At 38.5% G+C, this 15309-nt stretch overlaps 1 protein-coding gene across 3 annotated transcripts in view; it reads left to right on the plus strand.

The window, feature by feature from the left end:
- Positions 1–13029, plus strand: part of CMC2 (C-X9-C motif containing 2) — a 33791-nt gene extending 20762 nt beyond the window's left edge. For all 3 annotated transcript variants that reach the window (XM_090062479.1, XM_090062481.1, XM_090062480.1), the window contains exons 3-4: positions 6944–7015; positions 12020–13029. In XM_090062479.1, coding sequence (XP_089918605.1) covers positions 6944–7015; positions 12020–12103 — 156 coding nt within the window. In that variant the 3' untranslated portion in view covers positions 12104–13029. The remainder of the gene's footprint in view (positions 1–6943; positions 7016–12019) is intronic.
- Positions 13030–15309: the final 2280 nt, after the last annotated feature.

The following is a 15309-nucleotide window of genomic DNA, read 5'->3' on the forward strand; positions in this document are numbered from 1 at the left end:
ACATGGTGGCAAGGAATGCAGCCTAGCTGGCCCACCTCTATTGCCAGGGGCTCCCTGTGGCGCACATGCAGCTCCCAGCACTCGCATGCCACCAGGGGAAGCCTCATGCAATGGAGCTGGGTGCTGTGCAGGTCCTGGGACTCTGCTGGAAGTGGAGGGGAGCCAGTTGCCCAAAAACTAAAACAACTTGGTAAGTTTTCCTCCCATTGGACTCTGGTGACATTGAAGAGGGTTGCCAGTAGCAGGATAGCTGCTTATCTTCAGCAAAAAAAGGAAAATGTATACATCTTCTTTAGAATGCTAATGGTGTTTAGTCTTTTTATAATAACTTTACAATTATTGAAAATGTGTTTAGGTCAGAGAAGGTAGGGATGACATTTTCTTGCTCTTAAACTTCTGCTGCCTTGTGGAATATAGCTTACTTGGTTGGTTATTGAGTTCTGGCTAGGGAGTCCTGTCGTGTATCTTTCACTGTTGGAAAGCAGATAAAGCAATCATTCCTTATGATTTTGTAAATGTTACCGTATAATGACTGTATTGGCCTACCTGAAGCAGACTACCCAGGAGTTTTAAGGAGGAGTGGAACTGAAAGATGCTATTCTCAAATTTGGTAACACTGACCTCAAGTGGTCCATTGCCAATTTAAATTACCAAATGAGTAGTAATAGTAATAGTAAATTAATGCAAGGGATTGTATTTTTCTCAATTTTTCTTTTCTTCTTTTGGCCAAAAGTCAACTAAAGTAGTTTTTTCAGCTTTGTGCTTCTCTGTTCAGAAGGGGATAGTCACATTCTCCCTCAAATTTATGCTATGAAAAGTAAGTTTCTGTAAGAGTTGGTCATAAAGCAACACTATTTTTTTAATTTAAACTTTCAGAAGAACCTATTGAAATGTCTGGATTTTAAATGTTAAGATTTCACTCCCTTCCTACTTAGCCATGGAGTGAATTGCTGATGTCTCTGGAAGATATTTCCTGAATTGTCACAAGTGCAAGGGTGGGGAATGCCTGGACGTGACTGAAATTGGCATTTGCAAATTCAGAGGCTAAGAGTATTAACTTGACATGGATGTGGCAATGTGAGCGTCTTCCCATGGCTCAGTTTAATTTTGTTCCTAATCTGAAATGTGTCCCCAGTATGAAGTTTTTCGTCTGAACAGAAGTTGTTACGACTGCTGCTTTGTGTCATGTTATTTTAGAAAACTTTTGAAAAAAAGATTTGCAGTGAGAACTTTTAAGCAGGTTGCTCTTTCTTGAAGTTGCCATCTATAAAACAGGTGGCTTTACAAACATTTCATTATTATAAGATTAATACCCATCTGGGAAAACAATTTTCCATAATTTGCATCACAAAGAGCTGATGTATTACTGTAGTTACCAGGGGTTCTGAAACCAGATTAAAATTAGTAAAAAAAAAAAAAAAAAAAAAAAAATTCGTTTTCAGTTTGGAAATTTAATTTTACTCTTGCAGTGGCCATTGCTAACAATCTGTCTGCTAATTTATGTATTTTTTTTACTTTCAAGAAGCACAAACGCAGGAGCTCTTGCTCAACCTCTCATCTGTTGGCTTCATTTAGAAAGTGAACCCCAAAACTTCTCAGAGCACTGCCTTAAGAAAGCTGAGGCAAATGTAATCAGTTTCCAGAGACAATATAATATTTGGTGGTGTACCAATGATGATCATATGAAAGTTTGATTCAGAGCCATCTTAGGTCATCCAGAGAGGCAGATTCCTTTCAGGTGATTTTTGCTTAGTTTTGGTTTTTAAAATAATCTTAAACAGATATAAAAGATATTTTTCATTGTGGAAAGAGTGCAGGAGAGAGTACCTTTTAAAATAACTTCAGAAGAAAAAATATTCTGGTTCTCCGCTGCATCACTTGTTTGCTACTTTCCCTTTATTTGATAACAGAAACTTGGTTCTTTTAACTTTATAATATAAAGACAGGATTTTGGATTCACTTCAGTCCTTCTTCTCATCTACAAAAATGAATGAATTCAAATTTACTTTAAACTTGCTAACTAAAAGTGATTTGTTATCCTAGGTCTTATCTGATGCTTTTGGGTTAGCCGGAAGCATTCTAAATTCTTTTACCTTTCTACAAATGATTGGCTCCAAGTTGCTGAAATAATCTGTCTTCGGAGGTGTTTTTCCATCTTATCAGGTCTCTTTATGTTGTTCTTTCATGTTTGTCACTTTCCTCTGCTGTTTTGCAAACTGTTTTTGCAGTTAGTATGCTGATAAGTCTCAAGTAAGATTCATTACTGTTTGCCTAAAATCCAAATGAAATTACATGGAAGATGCTGCTTGGAAAAAAAATTGTCATAAGTAGCAGGCATAATATCATGAAACTGGAAGGGTTGCTTTCTCTCCCACCCTGTGAAAAAATGATTTTATCTCTTTACCTTCTAATTATGCAACAGAAGGCAAATAATTAGCTTTATTTTGATGATACTCATATGCAGCTGTATCTGCTTCTCTGTCTTTCTGGCTATATTGCAACTATTCCTTCACTCTGAATTAATATTTATGTATAAACACAGTCTTTCCATGAAGCTGAAACTCTACACAAAATTGGAAATCACCAATCACGTCCTATTATCTGTCTTAATAGATGAGTAAATCTGATCCCCTTTGGAAGCAGGGTGAAAAAATTACCTGCTTTTTTGCTTGCTGCCAGCAATAAGTATCCATTTTATGCATCTTATATAAGTTGGAAAAAAATAATATTATGTATTTATCTGGGTACTGAAGGTACAGTACAGCGAAATAAATCTGTGTAAGACGTATACGTTAGGTATTGCTCGTCTTGCTGGGGAGCCATACAAAGCAATGTGTGTTTATCCAATAACTTCTTTTTACTAGTTCAGTGGTTCTCAACCTTTTTAGACGTGAGGCACCCCTCAGACCCCTCCACAACTTGTCAGTATTTTGCAGCACCCCACTTAAGACACTACTATGAATAGTATAAGATAATCATAATTACAGTGTTAATGATCTAGTTTGTAATTTATTTCTTCCTTATATCGTACTTGCCACACTGTCACTGGTGCTGTGGCTAGGTGGATCTGCACCATGTACTTCCTGCAGAACCAGGCTGGGAAGCAGCTGTGGTGGGGGCATTCACTGTTGTGCAGCCCTTGCCAGTCTGACCCTGCATGACATCTGGAAACAGAGGCCTGTGAAGTGATGGTAACTGTCCCACATGCCTCTTTTCAGGAGGCATGGCAGAGTTGAACTGAGAAGCAGGTAGAGTTGAAATGTATGCTTGCCAGCATTACGTTATACAGGCAGGTGCACTGTTTCTGTTGCAGCTCTTTCCAGTTTGGCTCCAATGTGCCTCCTGAACATAGAGATGTATGGGGCAGTGCTACCTGGTGGCAGTGGCATGTCCCTCCAAGCTGCTGCCACTTTGGGATGTAATTGCCTTGCATGCCTGGATTTTCAGGGGGCACGTGGAGCCCCACTGAGAAGGAACTGTAGCAGAAGCCGCGTGCCTGCCTGTATAAAGATAGATGTAGGGGAGATGGATCTGCAAGCACAGGAAGTGGGTCTTGGAGAGAGTGCTTCGAGACAATTTTATGGCCATTCCTTTCCTGATTCACTTTTCTTTCTTTCTTCCTGCTCCCAGTTTTAAGGGCTGATACTATTCATAGCCTCCAAACTCCTTCTGGTTTTGTATTTATTCTCTCCCTTGAATTACATTTTGCTAATTGGATTTCTTCTTCTCTGATTCTTTGGTGTTCCCTTTCTTTCTGAATCCACTCCCTTTCTTTCATCTGGCTCTTGCCTTTTACATAGATAAATGCCTGATTCAGCTAATAGAGTGTTTACATGTTGCTATGTCAGCTCTTCCACCCTGCAAGTATCGCCAGCTTCCCTGCCTTTTTTTGTCATATAACTTTCTCTGTTTTTTCTTCCGTGTACTTTCTTCTCCATAAATAGAGAATCAACTTCCTGAGTTAGTCCACAAAACCTCACTATTTGCACTTCTTGAACATGCCTTCTGAAGGCCCACTGCTTTTATGGTGCCAAAAAGAAGCAAGCACACAAACAAACAAACAAACAGGAAACCCTTTTATTTGTTTATATAAATAATAAACATTATTTTTATAAAATTATATTAAAATGTTTGGTATTCTGTCATATGTTAGCCTTGGGCAAGTACAACTACATGGTTTTATTGATGTCTTCCCCTACTGCCTTGTGACTCTGATCTTTGCATCTGAAATTAATCTGTAAGGCCCTTGGGACAGATCATGTTTTATGTCTGTTGCAAGGCACTTATTCATCTTGTACAAGGTGCAAAAATAATAATATACACCGAGGTGGCATAATCCATTGATTTTTATTTTGGGATTACCTTGATTTAAGACTGTTTATATGGAAAGTATACATATCCTTTCATATTATATATTTGCTAGAATTTTTAACTAGTGTGGACACTTGCCATGTATACTGCAGAAGTCAGCTCATCCAATCCACGATTTTTTTAAATGAAGTTTTTCCTGTTTCATACCACCTTAAATGTAGTAACTGCAAAATATAACTCTTTATTACTAAATCGACAGATTTCCTAGAATAGAAATTGTTGAATCTGACTACTTGTGTCTGCACAGGAGTATTTCTGTGCTATTTGATTAAAAATACTTTGGCTGCTTCCTAAAGCAGAAAAAAATGATTAAAACTGTGATTCTAGACATGCAATGCTTTAAGTAATAAAAAAAAGTAATAGGAGAGGGCTGTTTTTGTTGGTTTTTATTTGTTGAAATTGTTAATTCAGCAAGGCCAAAGCCTATGCAAGGTAATCTGTAGCGTTCTAACCTGCTAATTGTGTGTCCAGACAGCAGGGGTGGCCAAACCATGGTTCACAAGCCTTGTGCTGTTCCTAGGCAATTTTAAATTTGGCTGCTGAAAAAAGTCATTTAATGACAAATTATTTGAGCTGGGGTCCTGTCGGGGATGCACATCTTAAATTTATTGTGTTCTGCAGCTCTTAGCCACACTCGCCGTTCATGGTGTCTGCTGTTGTTAAATTTAACAAGTCAGGCAGGTTGTAATACTTAGCCTTATACAGACTTTGGGGATCTGATTCAGGGCTATTACACCTGCAGTTGTGATGCATGATTGATTTTTTTCTGGACGTTTGTTTGGGGTTATTTTGTTTTTTGTTCCCCCTTCTTTTGTAGAGAAGTTTACAGTCAATGTTTTCTTAAACTATTTGAGAGGAGTCAGGGTTGACTAATGATATTTTTGTGATTCCTAATTAATCTAATCCTGTAACAGCATGAATGACCAGTGTACTGCAGCGCAGCTAACCACATATTTACCAAATATACAAGCATTTTTGTTCCCTTGAATGGTACCCTTCCAGTTCTAGTGAATTAACTCTGACTTTCAAGTGAGTTTCTTATCTAGAAACACTGTGAACTATATAAGAACTGCCTTTAGGGAGACGGTGTGAGTGAATGACAGCATCTTAAATGCTCTGCATGAAGATCTGTTCTATTCAGGTTGAGGAGAGTTAGCTTGCTGCAGCTCTTTTTTAGAAGAACAGAGTAGGGCTGTGGTGAGAGTTCACACCAAAATTAATATGCAAGTAGAGGAGGCTGCTATTATATTAAGAAATGACTGCTAGCTCAAATGGAAATGTTTTCAAACAAGGCTGACTTGCGTAGCGTACAACTGGGGAGAGTGACCGCTTATTGCATGCAATTGCCGCAGTGTGTGTTGTCATCTGATGCCCTTTATAAAGTGAAGTTATAAACAAGCTAATAATAGGACCACTACAGTTAAGTATCTGTCAGCATCTTCATTAAGCCAGTCCTATTTTCAGGAGTTTGTAACTGTGCCATAAAAATGTTCTATTGGCCCAAATTCTCTCTTGCCTAGAGACGCTTCCAGCCCTTATTTGTATAAATCCATGCGTCTGCTTATAAGGTAGAGGAGTATAAATAAGTTTGCCTCTGATGAAAGTAGAAATAAGAGAGTTTTCAATAGCTTAGAGTTCTTCAGTCAAAACTACTTTTTGTAAAATGAACGATCAACCTGATATATTGAAAACAATAAAACAAAATATATGTTGAAAATTGGAATTGAAATTGGAAAGCTTTACCTCAGCATAGCAGAGAAGCTAAATGAATTACTTACATTGGTGTTTACTGCAGAATACTGGCCTAGATGGATCATTGGGCTGACCCAGCATAGCACTTCTCATGTCCTTATCTGCTGACCAGAGTAGATTCATCTGATTCACCAAGTCCAGGATTTGAAAAATTAGGGCTGACCTAGACTGTAGTCAGGGAGTCTGTACTCCCTGATTTGGGCTGACTTCATCTGTGTAATACCAATCTGTCAATATAGCCACTTCACACATTTTGGACACTGAGTGCATTCTTTGTGCCACTTGGAGGTGCATGCAATTTGATCTGAAATTGTAGTGCCGTGTCTGTGTTGAAGAAAGGGAAGTACAAGCTGCTGCTGTCCTGGAGATATGAGCACATTGCCTCCAGGATGGTGCAGGCCTCTCTGGAGTCTGAGAATCAGAGGAGTTCCCTTACCCACGTGAGCAGCTCCACTGAAGATAGATGTACTGTTTGTGTATGTCAGTATTGTAGGGTTGGCCCCCAGGTTAATGAATGTGTGAGCTCTTAAGTTTGGGTCTGTCCTCAGTTTGCATATCTAAAGTCTGATTCTACTGTTCAACACCTTCATCTCCAGCAAAGTTAATAGTGGTTGAATGGGCAGCAAAACATCTGAAGAAGTAGCTCTGGCTTTCTGATTTTTTTCAGCATTTTTTTTTTAAGGTGGTAGGGAGAGGAGAAAGGGAAGGAAGATTTAGAATACATTAGAAAACAGGAATCATGTCTAATAAATTAATGCTTTGCAAACAAACTTTTGAATGATGGTAAATTGTTTTTCTCTCCCTTCCTCTACATTCCTAGCACAACATTCTGAAATTTTTTGGCCATTGCAACGACATTGACCGGGAGATGCGGAAATGTTTAAAGAAAGAGGTAAGTTGTTAATTTAAAAGGCAAGTCTAAAAAGTTGAAGTTTTCTAAGGTTATATTAGAGTGAGTAGTGACAGGACAGATTCTTTAGTCTAGTGCAATAAAAACATATAATTAGCTTGTAATGTTGCTTCCATCCTGAATTGGACATGGGTGAGACTCAAGCCTACATTCCTTGTGAGAGAGGCCTGTTATAGGTGTGTGTAGTGAGAGATGGGGTTGAGACCCAGGTGCATAGGTAAGGTAGAGGAGAGGCCTCTCTGGCCACCTTGTTCTGGTAATTAATTGTACGGGCCAGGTCCTGGAAATGAGTAATTGTAGGCAGGTCCCTGAGCCCCAAAGAAACTTGCTGAAGTCAACATAGCTCTTTAAGGTTATAGGTGTCTGCCTGTGCTGATCTGTTGCTCCATAAGTGGTCTCACTTTTATACTTTTTTAGAGCGATCCAGTTCAAGCACTTGTCAAAACTAGAAAATACATTTTTAGAAAATCTTGTACAAAACAAGGGAACAATCTGTCCTTTTTACCACCTTTCACTTGGGTGTAGCACAAAGGAATTGCTTGGAAACATTACCTCTGAATCAAAAATACAGAAATATTTCGTCCTTTTCTGTATAATCCCCCTGGTCTTTTAGTACTGATTGGCGATCTTGCAGTTGCTTAAGTGTTTTGCATTCTGTTGGTCCCTCTTCAGCAGAAATGTTAATATAGCCTGAGTGCACATAAAGACAAAAACTACTTGGCGTGATACGTTAATAAGAACTGGTGCCATTCCACTCCTTGTGTGTGTTGGTTTTTAAACATTGGCCGAAGATTTCCTGTGAACCCAAAGGTAGGCAGGTATCTAAAAACCTGTTTTCTTGCACAGTACAGTACTGACAAAATCAAATGCAAAATAAGATTTTGAACTCTCAGTAACAAATTCATATTCTGCTGTTGTGTTTTTTTTTTAAACAAAATAGTAGTAAAGTGCCTCTTTTCTTTTTCTTAGGACCACGGTATTTGTACATTGCCTAACATAAAATGACAATGGTTTAGTTCTGTTGGAATAGCACTTGATGTGGAAGTCTCTCTAACTGCAGTGAAACTATGTAGTGAGTTGCTGAATTGAACCCAAAGATGATCCTCTAGATAGAATGTTCCTGCTCAGGACTCTGCTTATTTGCAGCCTTGCCTTGCAGATGCAAGAAAATGATCCACTTGACTAAACAATTAGAAGATTTAAAATATGGGGCAAATTGTCAAATGGGCTATAAACTGATCTTTAAGCCTGTAAGTGTCATTCATGTGATACAATTGATGCATGCAGCATTTGTGTGGAGTGATAGTGTCTGTTTACATGGTGTATTGCACACACAGTTGCAGGTGCCACATTGGCAGCCAGAACCTGAAAATAAGACTCTGAATTCCTAATGTTGGACAAATAATGTTTGGTTTTCATTATCGGTCGAGTTGCACTTAATCAGCTTTGACTCGAATAGCTTTATACTACAGCTTGAAAAAGTGGGAGAGGACCAGGGCTGGGGAGTGTAAAATGTTGAACGTAAAAATCTTTGAAAATGGTATGCTGATCGCCTTCCAGTATAGTTATGATTATTTTTCTTTCATTGGAATATTCACATATTAATTTTCCTGGAAGTTTGTGTATTATCTACTTCTTCGAACTATGGCTACAGTGATATAAAGGCATCATTGTAAAATCCCTGGAAGGACTAAAGGCTTACTGGGGTAGTTGGGCAACAATTTTAACATATTTTTTCAAAACAGAGTATGTGCTACAGTTTCAGGTGGTGAATATAAATGGACAGCAGGAGGGCATAGAAAACCAGCTGGCTGAAGCAGCAGACTTTAAAGACTATACCAGAGATGATGGGTTTTCTTTTTTGTTCCATATTATTGACGTTTGGCAGTTGTGGTTTTGTGGGCTTTTTGGTGCGCAAACCATTTATGAATTCTGTATTGACTTCTTTCTCACTTTAACTTGTACTCTGTCATCGCATCCAAAGCAAACAATTTTTGCTCCAGAAAGTGTGAGAATCAGAAGCCTATACTAATAGGGGAAAATGTAACCTTTCATCAGGTTTTGCTTTTTAAGGAAAAATACAAATACAAAGTGGCAGGCAACCAAATATAGGCAGTGTGCTATGTAAAAAGCCAACACTGAATAAAGTATTTGCCATAATATTCTGCAATATGGGAAAAGTACAAAGGTTCAGTTGATTTTCAAGTGCGGTATGGATTCACCATAGCTGGTTATAATAATTGCATATAAAATTTGAACAGAGATCTGAAGTAGGCTTCAGTTAATTTTTCAAAATAGCTTTCAACTGTATCCTATTTAATAACCTGCCATTGGCTTTTCAAAATGTAACTTATTTGGTACCGGTCTTCCTTCACTTAGGAAGCTGTGTCCCTTCAGACCCTCTCACATTTTATAGAAGAGGGAAAGTACATCTTGTGTACATGAGTAAAGTGGGATTTATCTGCTCAAATACCACTTGCATGTAATAGTCTCTCAGATAGCATCAGTCTAACATTTTGTAGATATAAATGCACTTTGCTTTAACCATTTCACTCAGTCTTATTTTTGGGAAGCTAAATACTTTTTCTAGTAAGAGGTATTGTAGCATTACCTCTGAAGCTAGGTTCTGGGAGAATCCTTCTTAGGACAGCGTCCAGAGAGAACTGTACACTTTTGCCCTTGATGCTTTGGTGTGTGGTTAAATCACATGCACATGCTTTCCTTCAGGTCAAGAGTTACTCTCATTTGAAATCTAGAGCAAAATGTACCTTGACTTTAAATCCTTTTGAGATCTAAAGAAATTTATGTTAGGAAAAGTACTAATATCAAGCCTAGCCGGAGCTGAGAGAGATGCACAATTCAGAATATGGGGCCCCAAGGTAAGATCTTTACACGTTAACTAAACAAAATTGTTTTGAAGTCTGCCTGACAAGATAACTGTAGACTTAGATGATCTGTGTAATGATTTCTACTGTGTAATCTTCATTGTATAGAGGAGCTAAAAAGTAAAGCTTAGGCTAATTTGCACTCCTGTTGATCCAATTTTAAAAATATATTGGAAATATGTAAATATCTGTAAGCTACTGTAGCCATAAACTAATTGTTGCTCTTTGGATGTTAGAAAAGCTTGTGAGAGCAAGTAGTCATTCAAACGGTTAGTGTTTCCCTCTTTTCCCCATCCCTACCTCTTACTTCCCACAAAACCCTTAATAAAAAAAAAAAATGGCGTAGGTCCAGTGATTAAAAAAAACCCAGAGGTAGAAGAGAGCTATTAGGTCAACTAGTCCAGACTTGCGCTCATGCAGGACTGAAGCCGGAAGTGCATCTTTAAGGCCATTGTCTGGTCTAGTTCTAAATGTCTCATGGGCGAGAATTTTGACAGTCTCCTTGGGAGACATTGCACAGTAGTCTGTCTCCTGTTAGGTAACTTCCTGCTATGAAGACATTTGTTTTTGTTCAGGTCAAGATTTCCATTCAAAATTTTGATTCTGTTATGCTCCTCTAGTCGCCCTAAACATTCTCCCCCAAAAGTGCTGTGGTTCTGTTTTTTTTTTGTTTTTTGTTTTTTGTTGTGTTTTTTTTTTTTTTTTTTTTTTTTAAATCCTCGGCGCTACCAGATGCGGCCTTATGACTTTGCTACGTCACGCTTCAGTTCTAATTTGTTTTCCGTCAATCAGTTCTTGAGTTTTCCATCCCCAATTCTTTAATTTGAGAAAGCCTTTCTCTTTCTCTTTTAGGGTACAGGGTATTTTAGGAGTGTTGTGTGAGTAGCTGTGCATGGGGTTCACTTAATGTGAATGAGCCCTAGAATACAACAGACTTGAGGATGCGGTTGTGTATTAACTTAAATTGTTAGTTACCTGATTTTTACTGTGTCTTGTCTGCTTTGGAGTTAGTCTTTAAGACTTCCTGTTCTGGACAGCCTCTGTATCTGGGTTGAATGTGCCTTTTGTGTATGTATTCCAGATTGCCCAACTGTGTAGTGGTTATTTCTGGCTCTGTCCAGGCCAGTGGACAGTTCCCTAGATGAGGCTTCTGGCAGGGTCACTGTAGGCTAAACACAAGGTTTTTACTATCAGGTTGATGAGATTCTGTTATAATAAGGCCCATCTTGGGAGGAAGGTGGCTCGCCTTTAACTTTCAGAATGATCTGAGTTCAGCCCATGAGCCACTAATGGCACATTTATAAGCTATGGATGTCTATAGCAAAATGCAACAGCTTTGTTCTTTCATGTTCTCTTTTCAGATGGGAGATCAATCTACATGGACCATAAATGTACATAAGTTTCATTAAGAAGGCAGGGCAGGGTGGCACTTTAGGAACTGACTGGTTCAAAGGTGTAGATTTTGTAGGTGACAGGCTACCTTGTCAGATGCTGAGACTGGAGTTGCAGAAAGCAGGTGTTCTCAGTAAAAGGGAATTTAAAAACGGAGGATAGTGGGAGGAGGCACTGATGTGAGAGACAAAGGTGGATTAAATAGTTCAGTAGATGTACACAAAGCAATTAACTCACTGAGGGGATATAAGCTGTAGGTTATGAGGAGGACAGCTTTGTGATCCAGATGCATGCCATCCCAGACTGACCATTTAAATTAGACTGGCCCAGTGCCCCAGAACTGGGCTCAGATGCTACACATGAACCCACCTGTGTGTTTTAAGGAGATGTGAACCAATTACAACTTTATTTATTGTATGCAGGATGGTTGGGTAGTTAGCTTCCTCCAGGAGCCTCATATCCTCAAGTCTCTCTACAATTATGTTGTTGTTAAGTCTCAGCATTCATGCCAGCCTGCAAAAATAGCCTTTTTATTATGAAACAAATGTTAATTTCAAAGTATATTGAGATGATAAAACAAAAAGAGACGGTTCTTTTGTCAGTGCAAATATAACGTCTGTCAAGCAAAGACATTGATTCCCTTCTTGAGTGATAAACCTACTCTGCATTTTAAGTGTAATGACATTTTATTTCCCTGTCTGTCTTGCAGTTTGAAGCAAACAGAGCCAAGAGCAAGGCACATGCTGAAGCATTGCGACAGAGGCTTATTAATGCAAAAGACTCTGAGAGTTGAACTGTATGGTAGCTGGACAACTATACATCGTATGGACACTTGGCTGAAAGCTGAAGGAGTGTTTTATTTTCTGGGCACTTGGATATAGAAAGCTATTCATTCAACTGCTAATGTTTATAATAAAAAATTGCTAAAGTTTACACTTGCCACTTTCAAGATATTAATTGTTTAGTAAGAGATTTAGTACAATGCAGTTAACATTTCTGATGTTTGTAGTATAAATAAATGTGTCATGATTTAAAAGGGAAGCAAGGTTCCTGGAAAATAAGTGTGCATTCTGTTGTTGGACACTGACAGCAGGCTGAGCAATAACCTGGGATACTTTAGTCAAATAAAGTGCCTCCAAAATCTTCCTATCTGGGGCTTATCTCTGTCTTGCTGTCATTCAATACACTGTATAAGTTCTATTTCTTTTTTTTTCCTCAACCCTCCAGCAAGGAAAAGCTCATATTCTTCCAGTTCTGTGGTTGTAATTTTGTAGTTTCAAGGTTCTCTGGACTGGTGTCCAATCCCGCCAAGAACAGCTTGAAAAGTTAGGGCATGTCTATATGAGCAAGCTATTGTGGAGTTAAAACAGGTGTGAATTTTCAGAGCACAAGCTGCTTCTCAGTAACACCCCATGGGATCTCTGTTGGTATGAAGAGTGCTTTTGTGCAGTGTAGCTTGCTTCAGTTAGGACATGTAGTTAAGTTATCAGAGATGCTTCTCATGGTAGTTGTAGACTGAGTTGCTTTGTGGTGACCTGAGCATTCAGGATCAATAATTAATAACACACAAGGTTATTCATTCCCTTTCCCATTTAAAAGAAAAGCTTCATCCATGGTGCTTTGACTAGGCTGAGCGCTATTGTGTTGGGAACTTAAAATATTTTTAAGCATCCCCAGTATAACTGAGCTCACCGTAACTGTAGCTTTTAGGCACAAGAGCATACAGGAGAAATTATGCAACATATACTGGAGCACCATTGCAATAGAAATGTTGCCTGTTGGACACATTCCCTGTCTGCTCTCCCCCAAGTTGCTCTACCACATTTGACTAAGCATCTTTGTCTGGGATGGCGGAGCTGCAACATGAGGACCTGGATTTGCTTGAATTGGTTCTGTTCTGTGCCCAAACTGTATAATTCTATGAAGCTCTTTTCAGCAGAAGTCTGCCTGAAATCCAACAGATGTACTCTTCTTTTTTTGGGCAGTTTGGGTAACTGTATACACACATACGCATAATGCATAACTGGAAATGAGTTCTTGAGTCTATAGTTGTGTGCCCAACTTGAAAATCAGATGCATTCAAAATAATTATATATATCAAATATTTAGCATTATTAGGGGACACCCTCCCAGAGATGATGAAAGGAATATGAATATGTGCTAAAATATGCAGCAGGAAGGTTAAAAATTATGCATTCTGTAATTGCGAATCACTGTAACATAAGTGTTTCTGATGTGTTATTTATAGCCTGCGGTATAACTACACCACGTTAATGAAGTGCATCCAATAAGTGAGCATTATTTAATACTTGCACCTCTGTGGTAAAGAGGATGCTTGATGGTGCATCTGAAATTCCATATTCATTTAAAATCCTGTAGAATATATAAAATAGACGGGAAGAAAGGAAAGCTGGGATAAGAGACCTGAAGAGTTTCATTAAAAATGGTTATTAACGTTTATGTTTAAGTGAGGGGGAGTCTCTAATTAGACAGTTAATGGATTTCAGGATTGTAAATCATAAATCATGTGCTCTATTTTACTGATATTCGCTGAAAATAAACTGCGTAGCAAATTATTTCTGGCAGTTTCATTAAAATTGCTGAGTATTTGTAACTAATATGGAGACTTTCACTTGTAATTTGCTAATTTAAATACTGTTCAGGAAGATAGCCGAAGTACAGTAAAAGTACCTGACAGCTAGCTGTCTGGGGGCCTGTCTGGTTCCTAGAAGGTAGATGTTCACATAGCTGAAGTCACTCACCACAGCTTTTAATGGGGATGCTTGTAAGTCGAGCTTGACTTATTACTCTAACCAACATGTGCGTACATGCCCAACATGCGCATACATCAGGCACTTCAGCAGGGCTTTTTTTGGCACTTTTATCTAATAGCTGATTGCATCAGCTATTAGATAAAAGTGCCAAAAAGCCCCACTAAAGTGCCCAATGTATACAGATGCCACAGGCCTAACATTTTCAAAAAATAAATAAAGCATTTTACATTTCAGGGAACTAACTGTGCAGAAAGCTCTTTTGGAAGACTCATTATGTAGAAAAGATCACACTTATGTCTTCACAAATTTCATCCCCAGTATGGTACTTAACCACCTCTAATCTGATGATTTGTTTTGGCTGGGGAAGGACTAGGGGGAGGCTGAATACATCAAAGGGAAAGTGTTGTATGTATTAGTTGCTAACAAAGTAATAATGCTATTAAAGGCTTCCTCTTCAAGGAGCTAAATAAAAGCCACCCTGCTTCTCACCTTCCCTCTTGCACCAGACAACAAGCTACTACCCCAAGTGATCAGAACATGGTGTTGAGAGAACAGATTAGAGAAAAAAAATCTTCTGGTGGCATGAAATCCATAGCTTAACCATCTCCTTGAATTTAAAAGAAATTCATTTGCTGTGGAGGCATGATTGCATTTTTATACAAGCTTGCTGAAAATTTAGCCTCGACCTTCACCCTTGACAACTTGGAGCAAGATCATTTTGGTTGTGATTAAACATGCAAAACACAAAGCTAATTACTCCTCCGAAGCCAGCTTGATACGGTTGTTTCCCACATTTTGATCACTAAGCTCATTTTTGTTTTCCTTACACAGTTATTTCCTTTCAAATGGCTGTTTTGAAATGCAAACCTTAAGTGGTAATTGGACTACTTTCTAAACGCAATTTGTTACATAGTGCATTACCATTAGAAAATTATTCTCTGAGCTCCCGGACATCTCTTGGTTTTTTGCTAGTTTTTGGAGGCTGCAAGTCGGTACTCTCCATTTGATTTGGAACTTTATAGTTTCCTTAGTGACAATACTTCTATTTAAAAGGTCACTGCATTTTTTTGTCAAAGAAACCCAGTAGAAATATCCTTTTGGCCTTGCAACGATCATCTTTTTAAAAGGTGTGTGCATACACAAACCCTGAGTGATTGTAACTAAGCTTGAAGAAACTGAATCTGTATCTTCCAAAATGCTTTTCAGAGATGGTGGATTGCTTTAG

Source organism: Crocodylus siamensis, chromosome 9 (assembly GCF_052110815.1).
Source record: "Crocodylus siamensis isolate JL-2025a chromosome 9, ASM5211081v1, whole genome shotgun sequence".
NCBI lineage: Eukaryota > Metazoa > Chordata > Crocodylia > Crocodylidae > Crocodylus > Crocodylus siamensis.